General features: G+C 33.9%; 3 protein-coding genes across 4 annotated transcripts; all 3 read left to right on the forward strand.

The window, feature by feature from the left end:
* On the forward strand, positions 67-4506 carry LOC109343759. 2 transcript variants are annotated; one of them, XM_019582230.1, is made up of 4 exons: positions 67-171; positions 1434-1712; positions 1776-2183; positions 2410-4506. In XM_019582230.1, exons 1-4 carry the CDS (start codon positions 136-138, stop codon positions 4087-4089), a joined length of 2403 nt encoding a protein of 800 aa, XP_019437775.1. In that variant the 5' UTR covers positions 67-135; the 3' UTR covers positions 4090-4506. The 2 variants fall into 2 exon arrangements, with proteins under 2 accessions (XP_019437775.1, XP_019437765.1); XM_019582220.1 differs by having other exon boundaries at positions 1434-2183.
* Positions 5412-6138, forward strand: LOC109343771 (60S ribosome subunit biogenesis protein NIP7 homolog). The gene has a single exon (XM_019582241.1). The coding sequence runs from the start codon at positions 5425-5427 to the stop codon at positions 5986-5988; it is 564 nt and encodes a 187-aa protein (XP_019437786.1). The 5' UTR covers positions 5412-5424; the 3' UTR covers positions 5989-6138.
* Positions 9349-10579, forward strand: LOC109340260 (flowering-promoting factor 1-like protein 1). Its single transcript, XM_019580164.1, has 2 exons — positions 9349-9680; positions 10474-10579. Exons 1-2 carry the CDS (start codon positions 9349-9351, stop codon positions 10577-10579), a joined length of 438 nt encoding a protein of 145 aa, XP_019435709.1.

Below are 15412 nucleotides of genomic sequence, written 5' to 3' on the forward strand. Positions count from 1 at the left end.
TATATATATATATATATATATATACATTTACATACATAAAAAACTAAGCTTTGTTCACGTTTTCTTTATTTTTCAATCATCAGTTGCGATTCAGTGTATAACTTTCACGACCCATTTTTCTTGGTTCGCTTCTTCATGCGGGTCTCGTTGGATTCTTTTTCTACTATGAAGGTAACACACCGCTAATGTTTTTTTTATTTATTATTTTCTCCCTCCTTTATCGGGCTTTGTTTGTTGTACGATTTTAATGTACTAATAACATGTGTTCACTTCGCAGTAATTATATCTAATTTTCTTCGATCACATTGGAATTCTCACTCCAAACGCGTGCTTCTGCTTGTATATTAGTTTTCTATATCTTTACTTTGATTAAATATAATTTATAACTCGTGCTCTTTTCTTCTTGTTTGAGTCATGTTTGGTTTGAACGTTGTTGGTTTTGTCTTGGCATTGGAGAGTAATGCGTAATAATTATGCATTTCTGTAAACTCTTCAACTTTAGCATTGGGTTGTTCTTGAGCGTGATAACTAAGTTGGTATCAAGTTGGAGAATCTTCATATTTGGGGTTTTTGTTGGTATTCTGGTATGCTTTATATTTTTTGCCAAATCAAAAAATATATATTTATATTGTCTAGTAAGTTTATGACAATGATTCTTAATTTTTTGTTTATCTTTTGTAAAAAATTCTGATTATTTTTTGTTTAGTTGTCTCTGCTCTTGCAGATTAGAACTGCTGATAGTTAACATTAGGAATATGGGTTATCTATAAACATAAATCATATCACAATATGAACATAGTGTTGTGTTAGGGGTTTCAATCCTGAACTCGCTACGTCGGGTGAGTTCTACCTACTAACCACTGTCGATCCGACGGTTACTCTCATGACTGTGCATATGGGATACCCTTCCAAAGACAACACAAAGTGTTTGTTAGCATTTTGTTTAACACCATTGACATGGCCTTTTAAATCTCTCTTATGAATCTTTAGGCACTAGAAAGACTTACTGTATGACTTAGGCTATTAAGTAACAAAGTTTTCAGTTACACTGCCTTGACTTTGATTGACTACTAGATGAAGTTTCAGAAATAAGCTAAAATTTCTCAGCACCATTTGAGCTCTGCAATATTAGTTACCTTACTGAGGAAAATAGCAATTGTCCATGCGAAAGCAAGAAATGAACATTGGTGTCTTGTTGAAATTGGCTATGTAGTTCTATTCTTGCAATTTGGTCGCTCTTGTCATTTCATTAATAAAACATCATCAAGTTGAGAATATATTATTTGCATTATAGTGGGAGTGATGTTTATAAAAAAGAGAAGGGGAAGCTCAAGTTAGCTTTAAACACAGTAATTGTTGTACTGTCTCCACAGCAACAAGTGTATATACTTTTTTGTGTTTTTCCTTTAAATGTGTTCAACTTTTTTTTGCAGGTGGGTACAGCACTTGTTATTGATGTTGCAGACTGTATTGATGAGGAAGCGGATGAGCAATCACCTGGTCAAGAAATATCTGATGATTATGATGTTTTTGGTGATCCAGAAATATTTCCTCGGGTTGGTGAGGAATACCAGGTTGAAATTCCACTTTTAATTTCAGAATCTGGTTATTCTCAGTTTCAGAATAACTCACATCAAGCAGAAAGCAGAGCCCGTACTCTCCATGAGTTTAGAGTAGGATTACCTATTCCAATCATTTGGATTGAGGATGAAGTAGAGAACAATGAGCTTGATCCACTAAAAAATGCATGCAAGTCAACCAGAGTTGCCAATGAAATTGAAACTCCAGCAGTAGAATGTATCGAAGAGACCAATGTGAATCGAGAAATAAAGATTGGGAGGCATGGTAAGCAACAAAAAGGCCATTTTCTGGTTCCTGGTTCTGCAAGTGATAACTGGAATGAAATTGAAGAGGCTAGTTTCATCCTCGGCTTGTATATATTTGGGAAGAACCTTGTTCAGGTGAGAAGATTTGTTGGCAATAAGAAGATGGGGGATATACTGTCATTTTATTATGGGAAATTTTACAAGTCTGACATATACCAAAGATGGTCTAGATGTAGGAAAGTGAAAAACAGAAAATGCGTCCAAGGGCAAAAAAATGTCACAAGGCCACGACAACAAGAGCTTTTGTCCCGTTTACAACCCAATGTATCAAAGGAATGTCACAGTAAATTACTTGAGGTACATACTTAATTTCTTCCGAAGATTATTCCTTTTAATATCAATGTTGCACCATGATGGATTTGGTGGAGCAATGCAATAGTTATCTATTAATCATTGTGATTGTTATATGAAATAATCAATGACACCTTTTAGCAGGTCTGCCTCCAATATATTGATTCATCTTCTTTCACTTGATATGCACTAGGAATGTGTTATAACTATATGAAATTTCATTGCTTGATAGGTGTCCAAGACATTTTTAGAGGGAGTGATGCATCTTGAAGAGTATGTTTTAACTTTAAAGGATTTAGTTGGGCTCAAAGCTCTTGTTGAGGCAGTAGGAGTGGGTAAAGAAAAAGAAGATCTCACATGTTTCACTATAGATTCTTTTAAATCCACTCAAGCATTTCCTGTTCGCCCAAAAATACCAGTTGGCAAAGCATGTTCAATGCTTTCACCTCCAGAAATAGTAAAGTTTCTGACAGGTGGTTTCAGATTAAGTAAAGCTCGTACAAGCGATCTCTTCTGGGAAGCTGTTTGGCCTCGTTTACTTGCCAGAGGTTGGCACTCTGAGCAGCCATGTAGTTATAATTATGCTATTGCTGCTAAGCATTCTCTGGTCTTCCTTGTCCCTGGAGTTAAAAAGTTTTCGAGGAAACTAGTGAAGGGGGGTCACTATTTTGATTCCATTACTGATATCCTGGGTAAAGTTGCTTCTGATCCTGGGCTAATTGAGCTTGAGACAGTTGCAGATAAAGATTGCACAAGCAAGGAAGAAAATGTAATGGACCGGGAAAATTCCCCTGATCAGCCACGCCATTGCTATCTCAAGGTGAAAACTCGAACTCGCATTATAGATGTAATGAAATTTACTGTTGTGGACACAAGCCTGGCTAGTGAAAAGACAACAAAGGTGAGAGAACTGAGAAGCTTACCAGCTGAAGTTTTAAAAGCTTCTGACTATGATTCAGATTATTCGGATACTTCAGAGGAGGAAACAAATGAATCTGACCCTGTCAGTACCGTGTGCTTTCAAAGGGGGAAGACTAATATTTGTAAAGCCAGTAAATTTGACATTGATAGGGGAATATCTTCAGATTTGAATGATTTAGAAAACAATCTCTCAAAAGAGGAAATTCCAATGAGCAGCATGGGTTCTAGTAATCTATCTGCTTCCTCCAAAGACCAGAAGACAGACTTGTTGAGCAGCACACGAAAAAGAGAGAGTATGAAGTGCCAATCTCTTCAGGGAATAGTATCTGATAACAAAAATGGTCTAGTCCCTGTTACTAAAAAGCGGAGAAGATTAACTACCTGTAGCCATGCAAAGCAAAATAGAGAAACTCCTAATATCTTTGCGGTTCCTAGAGTAAAAATCGAGGAGGCCAACTTCTGTCCCAACAATTCAAAGTCCAGTGAGAATGTAACTGCTAACTTCTTTGTGGTTCCCAGAGTAAAACAAGAGAAGGCCAGTTACTGTACTGACAATGCAAAATTTAGAGGGAATATTCTTTCACTGGAAATTCCACCCTCGGAGAAAAAAATATCAGTGGAACCTCTGTCAAATTCCGGCTCAATCATCAGCAGAGAACCTGTTCCTGCTACCAGTTCTTCTGGCACTAAGGATCATGGTGAGAAACCCCGGCCGCGGACTATGATTGACCTTAACTTACCTGCCTCGGACGAAGTTGAAGCGGATGAACCTTTTGTGAGTGAGATACAAGAAAATAACACAAGCAAGGAATCAGTTGAGCTCAGTGTAGGAACAATCTTCAAACCTGTGGATGATTCTGATCAACAGCTCGACATGAACACGCGAAGGCAAAGCAGAAGAAACCGGCCACCGACAATAAAAGTGCTGGAAGCCTATGCCTCTGGATTTCTGGACATAAAGGAAAAGAAGAGAAGTAGGGATTATCTCTAGGACAGTTTGATACTAAGACCTCCTGGATGCGCATATTGCAAAGCAGAAGATTCTGGTGGCGGGGCAGGTTTTGAAAAATAGAAGAGCAAATGTTGTTTGTATTGGTAACAGTAAAGGTTTGGAAGCTTGCTAGTTGTAATTAGCGAATGATAAACGGAACCGAGTTTGGAAATTCCTTTCTGGATTCAGGTTCTTTGAGTCTATGCCCTTGAAGATTGGTTACTTGTTTCTGATATCCTTAGGTAGCAGTCTTTTCATTCATTGAATTGGTATACAACACATACCTCATGTTAGATACAAACTTGGAAGGAAGGTTTTATTTTATAGCTTAATTACATTAAGGCTTTCCATGAAAATGTGGCATTAACCATAAATTTGTTGAAAATATGGACAAGATGAGACCCTATTGGAGTTGGACGTTTTATGCTTTGTTCACATGCCACATTATGATTGTTGTTTGCTATTTTTGTCAACTTGTGTGACCTCCTTGCCCCTTGGTGATCATGCCTCCATTATATATTCCTATGACAAGTGATTTTCATGCATGCATTACAAAATGATATTTTACTATTCGATCCCTGAAAGTGATACTTATTGGGGAACAATCATACATCTCAAACCGGATTTGTTTCTTATCCATAGGATGAAACATTTTTTGAAGAAATATAAAATGGATTTCCTCATACAAAAGCCTGAGGGATATGCTAATTTTCTCTATTAAATTATAGTGAGAGTTGATAAGATTGTACTTATTAGATTAGATGGTAAACATCAACTTCTGTCACCTTTTCTCTTTTGGATACTGAATACCTTGTCCTGTTGGGATGATAGTTCTTAATTCTATCATGTCCTCATTTGAAATGTAAATTTCTAAAGTAGTGCAAAAGTATATCTTTCAGCCTACTTGCGGAACAAATTAACACATATTTGGATTCAACATCCTCTAGGTTTGATGCATCAAAATTTGGATATAATATTTTTTATCTTGAGGGCCTTGGCTTGCATCCTTTTATTTGGACCAAATAACCCAATCTTCAAGTCTTGAAAAATGAACCAAAAAAAGAAGAGAAAAAAAATATATGTATTGACAGTTATATTCTACATATGAAGTATACAGTTGATTAAGTATTTTTTTACCAGAAAGACCAAAATGTTGATGTTTGATTCACGAGAGAGCAATATTTGTTTGAGGGTCACCCACGCATCGAAAACGTTGCTTATCCAAAAACATTATCAAGCCCAATTAACGGCCCACGTAGAGAACAACCAAAAAGAAATAAATAAAAGTAGAACCCTACTTCATTGTTAAACCCTGAGTTCAAAGTTCAAAGAAAGATGAGACCTTTGGATGAGAAAGAAACAACGGCAGTGTTCGAGAAACTTTTCAAATTCGTTGGCAACAATCTGAAGAACATCGTAGATAATCCCTCTCACGAAGGTCCCGATTCAACACCAGGTCGCTACTGTTTCCGTCTCCACAAAAACAAGATCTATTACACCAGCGACTCCATCGTCAAACGCGCCACCAACATCTCCCGCTCCAACCTCGTCGCCGTCGGCACCTGCATCGGAAAGTACACTCACGGCGGCAGCTTCCACCTCACTGTTCAAGCTCTCTCCCTTCTCGCTTCCAATGCTAAGCATAAGGTCTGGCTTAAGCCACAATCTGAGATGTCGTTCTTGTACGGGAACCATGTTTTGAAGAGTGCGATTGGGAGAATCACTGAGAATATTGCTCCTGGTGATGGTGTTGTTGTGTTTTCTATGTCTGATGTTCCGTTAGGGTTTGGTATTGCGGCGAAGTCTACTCAAGATTGTAGGAAGTTGGATCCAAATGCTATTGTGGTTCTGCATCAAGGTGACCTTGGAGAGTATTTGAGGATGGAAGATGAACTTTGATTCAAACCTAGATCAGGTGTTTTCTTATTAACATACTCTGGTTATTACTTCTGTTGCTATTGTTATTCTTGGTCCTAATATTCATGCTAATTATGTTGAGTGATTTAAAAGTTGTTGAATGATTTTTGCTACCAAATTATTTCTTTACTTTGTCAAGTTAAGATAAATTGACCAGTAACTTATAGGTTTAACATCTGTTACTTTTGAATGTAGATTAATCTGTGCAATTATCTCTTACAACTCTGATATCCCAAATAAACTATTTAACTACACTAGCTTTTTAAGCCAATCAATCTTATTAGAATGCAGAATAACTGAATATGTTCATATACATGGGACCATTATTGTTTAGGAGCTCAAACAAAAAAACATTTTTAGACTAAAATCCCCCTCTTTAAGGTTAAGTACCAAAAATATTAAATGGTGGGTTTTCACATAGGCTACATGCTTGTTGAAGTAGAATTTACCAAAATTAAATTAAAACTATTACACACATATATATAGCATGAAATTTGAGGGGTGGAGGCCATACACTTGTGTTGTGCAAACAAGCATAATGTTTCATGAAGACATAATTGAAGAATATAAATGTTCTACACTTATTAATTATCTTGTGTCATGAAAATGGTTATAAAGAATATGAAATCAGGTCACTTGTATCTTCATATATAAGAAGATATCAGAATATTATGTATATATATATTTACCAAAACAAAAAATGAAGCGTATATGAACATCTTTTTCTTAAACAAGTAAAAGTTGTTATGGAGGAAGAAATATAGAATTTGGCTGTGTATATGATAGGACCATGTGTCACGAGAAAGAGTTAGCAATTGAAGCAGAGTCACGATCTTAGTGTTGGGTTAAAGAGCATGTGTGCCATAAAGTTGTATGATTTTAATGGCTCAACTTTGATTTGGTTGGATGTAATAGGATGTTGGAATACCTATACTACTTTTATTATTCCTACGGATATATCCTCATTTTTACAGAAAATTCTATCAGCACGAGTTTTACTAGAAGCTCCCAACAAAGGTGTCAACTATTCAACATGTACAAATATAATTGGTTAATTTGTTAATCACATAAACTATGTTTATGCTCTTGTATTGTAGATATTAATATCAAATTATCAACTGTTTTTTTAAGGCCAATTTGGATGCAAAAGTTTCCCATCCAAATTCTATATACCAAATCTCTATATTAACCCAATAAAATTTTGCCTAGCAATATATAACACACCTCATTTAATTTCTCATTTATTCATACCAACACATTTATATATTTGACAAAACATTATTAAATTAGTATAGAGACATAGAAAACTTTTGGTATAGAGGTTTTGGAACATTTCCCAAAAGAATATTTTTACAAGTTCAACCTTTGCAACTTCATATGTTAACATACGGATTTGAATTGAAGGTGAGTGGAACTTCATCATTCCCCGGTATCCTCTAATGTCCACACCCAGATTTTAGTACTATAAATTGAAGGCTAACATTGTGAATTATCAAAGTTAGTTATGCAAAGAATATCTTTTTTTATGGAAAATATAAATTAATATAGATAACTAATGGTCGGTTGATTAATGCCGTATATATATTATTTTCTTAAATCTTAATCAAGGTTTCCCAACTTTTGGTACTGTGCAAAAAAATTATTGCAGGAAAAGTTGGTTTTCACTTCTCACTATTATGAGTTTTCTTGATTCAAATTTGCTTTTCATAAAAGATACATGATGTCCACAAAAAAACACCATAAACGTTGAAGCAAAAAAAAATGCATAGAAAATGTACCCAAAAAAAATGCTTAGAAAGCCTCCCCATATGAATATGTGTGTGGGAAGGGGATCATCTATTCGTAACAGTTTTCCATTTCCTGTCTCAATCCAATCATATATTAACATGTGGATAAAATAAAAAAATTAAAATAAAAAAAATAATAAAATGAAACACTCTGATTAGCTTGAGACATGGAGTAAGACACCATTTGGAATATGTGATCTTCATCCATATGTCTCGTAGTTCGAATCCACATTGTTATTTGACATATTTCCACCTCCAACTACTAGAATGAATTGAAATCAATTCCTTACATCTTCAGTCCCCACCCCAAATGCATGCACTTAATCCTTCCCCACAAACCATAGGAAATTAAAACTTTTGGAAATGGACATGATATTCATTCATTTAAGCTAGTCTGGTGTGCAATATGAGCATCATCCTTTCCACTTGAAGGAATTTATTCCACAACCATTCTTTTTTATAAGCCAATATAATTAAAAGAGCACAAGGGGTGCAAGAACAATTATATCAAGAATAAACTGCCCCATTATATTAATCTCTAGCCAATTAGGGAGGTTGATTAATTGATAAATATATATAGCAATCTTTCTTTTGCTAAACATAGTTCTAGAACAAGTCTTCTCCAATCAAAACAAAGATTCTCGAGGTGTATGTGGGGTTACAATACTTGGAATACGCATATGAAAAAGGGAATCGGGATTCCCCAATCTGATAATGCTAGAATATAATGTTTAGCTTATACCTTCACTAAGTATAGTACCTTTTGTATAAATATAAGTGTGTTAAATGTGCATAATTTGTGACATTATTAGGATTGAAAAAGTTATATTGTATTGAAAGGGTAAGTTGGTGACTTTTTATTTACTTAACTTCATGCTTTCCTATAAAACAATATATACTTTCACATTCCTTAACCTCAATCCTTAACAAAACCATATTATTACTAGAGAAAATGTTTTAGACAAGAAACCAGTATTTTCGGGTCATTATGCTCTTAATAGCATGGAATAGACGGTTCTGATCATGATTTGAGGTGCACTATTAAAAACTAATTGCATGTCAAAAATAAAAATATTAATAACTAATTTCCTAGAGGTGATTTTTAAGTGAAAAATTGAGATGAACTCATAAAAGTATACAATATGGATTAGATATTGAAGAAGGACTATATTACATTTTTTTAATTAGTATTAATGACAAACTTTTATCCATACTAGGCATAAAAATCATGATAATGAATTTTGTATTTATCAACAAAATCAATATTACATTATTACTTGTTAGTTTGAAATTTTGTTTCATTAGGTTGAACTTTAGACATATCCCTCTGGATATATTGTACTATATACATTCCATTTTCCTCCATGTGTATGTAGTAGTTAGTGTTCATACTTGTGCATGATTAATTAAATAATTCAATTGTGATACCTTCCCATCCTCAAATTAAACCTCCATCATTTCCCCTATATATACACATAACATACCCTTTTCTTCCCTACAAGCCTAATTCCAAGAACACACACACATAGCCTCACACTTCTTCCTGTGGCCAACAATGTCCGGGGTTTGGGTTTTCAAGAACGGGGTGGTTCGGCTTGTCGAGAATCCGGGGGCGGAGGCAACGGAGGGAAGCCGACAAGGGTCAAGGAAGAAGGTTTTGATTCATACACCAAGTGGTGAAGTGATTAACTCATATGCAGTTCTAGAGAGGAAGCTAAGCTCACTTGGGTGGGAGAGATATTATGATGACCCTGATCTTCTTCAGTTCCATAAGCGCTTCACCGTACACCTTATTTCTCTCCCAAGAGATTTCAACAAGCTCAAATCCATGCACATGTATGACATAGTTGTCAAGAATAAGAACTCCTTTGAAGTTAGGGACAACATGTAACACAACATGCACTAGCTACTTGTTTAATATATTTATTTGTCTCTTTTAATTGGGTTGCATGGGCTGGTATGATTTTAGATAAGTGGTTATGTCATGGGTCCAAGTGATTCTTTGACACCAACTTGTGTATTATGTATGTGAGAGGTGACTTAATTTGGTGACTTTGTGTTTTAGTTCATGTGTTTGTATATACAGGTAGAGTCTGGTTGGTGAGGATTGGGTTCATTTATGTGTCAGATGCTGTAAATCTTCATGGGTCATTCTGCAATCTAAGTTCGAATTGTTCTTAATTTATGTGCTAAATATTCAAATTAATTAGTCCCTTTTATTAGGTTCTGCATGATAGTGACAAACAATAATGGCAAAACTGGTGCACTTCGAATATTTTATACATTCACGTTACAATATTCTAATGATTTAGTGATGTTTTACACTAGTTAACAATGAGTTTATCATTATTTGCGTTATAAATTGATTAACAAATTGCTAATAATATGACAATAAATTGCTACTTTGTTAATTAAACTACACATACTATTTAACTAATTAGTAAATCATTTTCAATTGATATAAAAATAATTTTTTAATGCGTCATCTTTATGGAAAACAAGGATCTTATGGCCCAAATCATGTTCTATTTCACGTCTCGCATAAATGAAAATATGTCATGTCAATTAAAATAATTAAACATTCATTATTTTTCTGTTTTTGTTTTATTAACATTAGTGCGTGACAAAATTTGAGACATGGTTTGGGACAGGTAAACATTGTTTATGTTCTTTGGTATAGGAAGAGATTGGCTGGACGGACGGTTGCCAAACAAGAAATCTTCCGGATGTCGTCTGAGATCGGCTTGAGAGAGCTTGAGTGTGTATATGCTCAAGTCAGTATATGAAAGAGGTGTGAGATTAGAAAAAATATAATGTAAGAGTAATTAAGAGATATAATATCTTCCTTATGGAATGTCCCCTATTTATAGTTGAGAATAAAATAAATTTTCTGTTGTAGATGCTCTTGGCATGACAAAACATCTTGTCTTGTCGAGCTTGTCCGAGACAAGCTTAAGTTGCTTTATTCGTGTTTGGCGGCTCTAACAGGTCCGTATTCCATGGATAATTGACTTATAGCCTACTATAGGCTTCATAGCTATATTTTAGATATGTCTTTATCGTAAGGCGAAAAGTGGGTATAAGGTGCAAGTTGCATGTGACTTGCGACAGATGTTTGTGCTATTATGGTGGCTTGACAATCATGTATATGCAATGTGACAGGCGAATAACAGAAGTAATGGCTCCATATACTTTTATTTGGATCTTGTCTGATTGATCGACCTAGAGCCAAAGGTGCTCGGAGTGAGCTCATATTGCCTTGCACCTAGGTAAAGTTTGACGATTTAGTCCAACCATGACATGATTTTTGGGCGAGGATAGAACAATTCCTAAGACCAAATTACGCAAGCTACAAAAAAGAAAGATCAAATGTTGTGCATGGATGACAAGACTTTAGAGATGGGATGCGAATTAGGAGATCACGAGAAAGGAGATTCGATTGTTGCCATTTTGACTTTTCCCCCTTCTTAAATACCAACTTTATGCTGCATGGGCATTGTATGGGTGGGATTTAGCTTTTCCAAAATGTATATTGATATTCTTTGACCGAGAAATCATAATGTTATAATAATTATAACAATCCCAATATACGTCTGTAAAAATATCATTACCATTTACCATCAGGTTCCCTGTAAATATATAAATATATAGTAGCTTTTTATTCTCTAATGACTAATTTGGGAGTTGAAGTTTGGAGGAAAATGAAGGGAAAAGAAGACTTAGGAGGCATAAAATATATTTGTGAGATAACTTTCATTTTCATTCTTTCCCCTTTAGAATCTAATTCTCAAACTAACCCTAAGTATGTATGCATGGTATGCATGGAAGGGAGAATGGGTGGAGTGAATGAGGTTGGGGATTGAAGTTTCATCCACAACAAATACTAACATACTAACATTTTCCGAAGAAAGAGAGTAAGACTTTAAGCCATGGATACACTTCTGGTATGATTGACTTCCTCTCCTCTAAAATTGGATCCACAGGAAACTTTTAAAATGCAATGCTAACGGTGAAGAGTTTTACGATTCTCTCTGATTGTGTTATTAGCAGCTTTTAAAATATCCATATGTTTTTTTCTCTCAACATCATTATAAAATATAGTTGTGGACCACAAATCTCAACTTTGCTCGAATACATTATCTTCAAGATATTGATAAAATAGGTCAAATTGATTTAAGCTCCAAACAGTTTTATAAGCCCAACAAACCATGATTACAGAATTGTTTTAGAAACATGAATGCACCAAAGAAACTCTCCAAAAGGTTTCATGCTTGAGGTAAAAAGGACATAGCAGTGGTGATTTATGAAACTAAAATTTATATTCTCATATATTATTTTGTTCATGCTAAGTTGGCAAAGCTAATCATATCAGCACATCAATTTCCATCTATGATGTAGTGTGTATATCTAAATGTATTCACAAATAACGTAGCTAGACATACATGTCAACGTAGTGTATATATATATCCGAAATTAAAGAATCTTGTATTGGTTTCTACTTTGGATATCTTCCATACCCGAAAGTATATTCCACCTAAGACATTACACTAACTGGTCCAAGCAACCATGTGATAAACCTAAAAACTTGTTAGCCAGAAGCATGAATGATTCCAGCAACATGTGCCTCTTGGGTTGGAATTGGATTGCAAAGATCTCCTATGTGGAACTGGATCTTCTATCCCTTCAAATTTCCTGTCACATATCCCGGACTAATTAATATTTACTAACAAGTAAAAAATAACATCTCATTTTAATTTTATTTTATTAAAATAATATATTAATTATGTATGTCTAAATGTCTTAATATATTAATTCCATCTTATGCATGTGCTTTCATCCCATACTCAATGCCCCTTCTCCATCATAGAAAAGACACCAAATTAATAAACATCTTCTAATAAGATTAGGAAAAATTATTATAGGGGTTCAAGATCAATGATCACAACCAAATTTATAGTATTAATTTAGAATAATCTCAATTTTTAGTATATTATCAATGATGATGATTTGATTGATACCATTAGTTTTAGACCATGTAATAATTTCTCTATCCTAAGAACTTTATAAACACGTTTCTGAATAAAAAGTAAAATTATATAACAAAGACCAGAGAAATTATTCGAAAGCTATAGCTTGCAACTTTGATTGGTAGCTGTACTTGAAGCCCATCCTGGTCTTAATGGGTTGTGATGCTATTTTTGATTGAGTAGTCAGTTTCATGGTTTGAAATGGATGGAAACTCAATAGGAATTGTTTCTTGGAGAACAAGATATGTGGGGCTTCTACTTTATCCCCAAAGAATGGGGCAAATTATCTCTTTCTTTCCTTATATTCTGTTAGAGGCTTATGTCACATATCTCACTTTCCTTGACTCATTTTCTTATCAGCAATATCAGTAATAGGTTCAATTTGTGTTTTGGATTTATGATTGAGGATTTTAAAACTCACTCTTGAATATTGCTAATCAACCATCTTATGTTTTTTAGGGAGTCATAAGGTGGTCTGATGGTAAAGAGGGTGGTCGTAAGGAATGCAGGAGGTTGTGGGTTCGAGTCCCACCATTAACAAAAAAGGGTGAAGTCTCACCTACAACAAAATACTAACATACTAACAATTATCGATAAAAAAAATCATCTTATGTTTTTAATCCATAACCAGGATGTTATGTCCATTAATCATTTCTTCCTAAATAAAATTTTGATCATAATATCTAAGCATTAGTTTAATTTTTTTTATATTTGTTTGGGTAAATGATTTGTGTTTAATTGATAATTTGAAGATATTGAATTATGTCTTTGTATTTTATTTCTCTTTTGATTGCCAATCTGAACCAATTCCATTCCCATCTATGAACACACTTCAAGTGAGAAAATCCTTACAAATATGAAATATTTGTGAAGACTATATATGGATTTACTGAACTACATTATTAGATGTAAACCTCTGTCTAAATGTATTTGATCAGATATTGTTTCCATTGATCAATCTTCATATTATAGAATAAAGTAAAACTACTCTTCAGTGTTTCACTCCCATTAATTTATTCCATATTTTTGCTAGAAATTCCTTTTAATCATTCTCTTAAAAAGATATCTCTCTTTTATGGGGCAGAAAAGCAAAAATGCTTTAGAACATCTTGTCTAACAATGTAAATAATGCATCCAGATAAGAAAACCCAGCAGAGAGATAATCATATGTTATAATTCAGAAGGGCATATAATTGACAATGATTAAATGTTATAATTCATGTGCTCTTTCATAACTGGTCTGCAAATATGTGTAAAAATCATTTCCCTTTATAAAAACAAGTTTTTCTATCCAAACATTGAGTTATTAATAAAAACCATCAATAGTTTGGAGAAATACCCCCACCCACCACCTAGTTTGGCAGCAACTGTGTCTTATATTTTACACTACTCATGAAGAAATAAAGATGGTGAAAACCCAAAACAATGTCATTTTAATAATAACTGGGTGCAATTTTTCTTTGGGCTTCCAAAATGTATTGGATTCTAAATGTTATTTGGCAACATATACAAAGTTACCACTTACCAGCAATGCTGCGCTGAAATTCCAAAGTATATATATTATGTTCCAACATAAAAATAACCTAAAATATAATGTGGAATTAATGTTGAACCAGTCATGGCTCGTTGGCTTGTGAGTTGTGACAGGGGTTGTTGTTCCACCACAGTTCATTAATATAGATACTGCTAATTCATCTTGAAAGATTATATATATATATATATGTATAGATATATATATATATGTATAGATATATAGATATATGAAGCCAGTTATGATTCATGACGTGAGTTCTTTCATCATTTAATGAAGTTTACTATGTCAGTGGCTTGAGTATACTTCATTTCTCAAAAACTGAAATGAAATGGGTTTTCTTTTGTGACATGTAGTGTGTATATATATATATACATATATGCTAGCTTTTGTGCAGTACGGTCTTAATGGCGAGTTTAATAAGTTTACCTACCATAGTACCATCATAAGATCTTCACACCTCGCTTTGGAAAAGTGAAGCTTTTCTGTTTTTGATATGAAAATGATGTTAAACTATTTATGTGTAATGCTGCCTTTGTATGTTCCATTCTCAATTTTTCATCATGGTAAAAGCTATGTACTATAGCCACAGTCATATTGTAACTCGACCTTCTTTGCAATATGTGGGATTTTGTGGCCCCATAAAAATCCGTTAATCATAGCCTCAATCATAGAAAAATTATCAAGAAGAAAGAGTAAATCTTTTTAGATAATTGCTTACAAGTTATCTCTTATATATTGCTATAGATACAGATTATTTTGTAATATATTATTATTGCCATATCCTCTTATGTTATATTGCATGCATTAGTTAATCTAATCAAGTCAAATCAATCACTTAATTTATCAGTTTTTAATTTTAAGTTTATGAACCATTGTATGAAATGAAATATTTATGTTTATTCACTTAATAAAAAGAATACTCAAACTGATTGGTAGGTAGATTATGTCTCAACACAACTTTATGTATGAAGATAGGGATGAGAATCATTTATCTCTAAGGGTGTATCATTTCTTTTCCGAAATCAATTATATATTACAACTTAAATAAAACAAAAAAT

This window comes from Lupinus angustifolius, chromosome LG01 (genome assembly GCF_001865875.1).
Source record: "Lupinus angustifolius cultivar Tanjil chromosome LG01, LupAngTanjil_v1.0, whole genome shotgun sequence".
NCBI lineage: Eukaryota > Viridiplantae > Streptophyta > Magnoliopsida > Fabales > Fabaceae > Lupinus > Lupinus angustifolius.

What these genes read in the sequence shown, in the direction of transcription:
- LOC109343759 (XM_019582220.1), top strand. Translation starts at nt 136, where the DNA reads ATGCGGGTCTCGTTGGATTCTTTTTCTACTATGAAG. An exon ending in ATTCTTTTTCTACTATGAAG is followed by an intron (nt 172 to 1,433) that starts GTAACACACCGC and finishes TTTTTTTTGCAG; the next exon opens with GTGGGTACAGCACTTGTTAT. An exon ending in GTCACAGTAAATTACTTGAG is followed by an intron (nt 2,184 to 2,409) that starts GTACATACTTAA and finishes ATTGCTTGATAG; the next exon opens with GTGTCCAAGACATTTTTAGA.
- LOC109340260 (XM_019580164.1), top strand. Translation starts at nt 9,349, where the DNA reads ATGTCCGGGGTTTGGGTTTTCAAGAACGGGGTGGTTCGGCTTGTCGAG. An exon ending in TTTGAAGTTAGGGACAACAT is followed by an intron (nt 9,681 to 10,473) that starts GTAACACAACAT and finishes TCTTTGGTATAG; the next exon opens with GAAGAGATTGGCTGGACGGA.
- LOC109343771 (XM_019582241.1), top strand. Translation starts at nt 5,425, where the DNA reads ATGAGACCTTTGGATGAGAAAGAAACAACGGCAGTGTTCGAGAAACTT.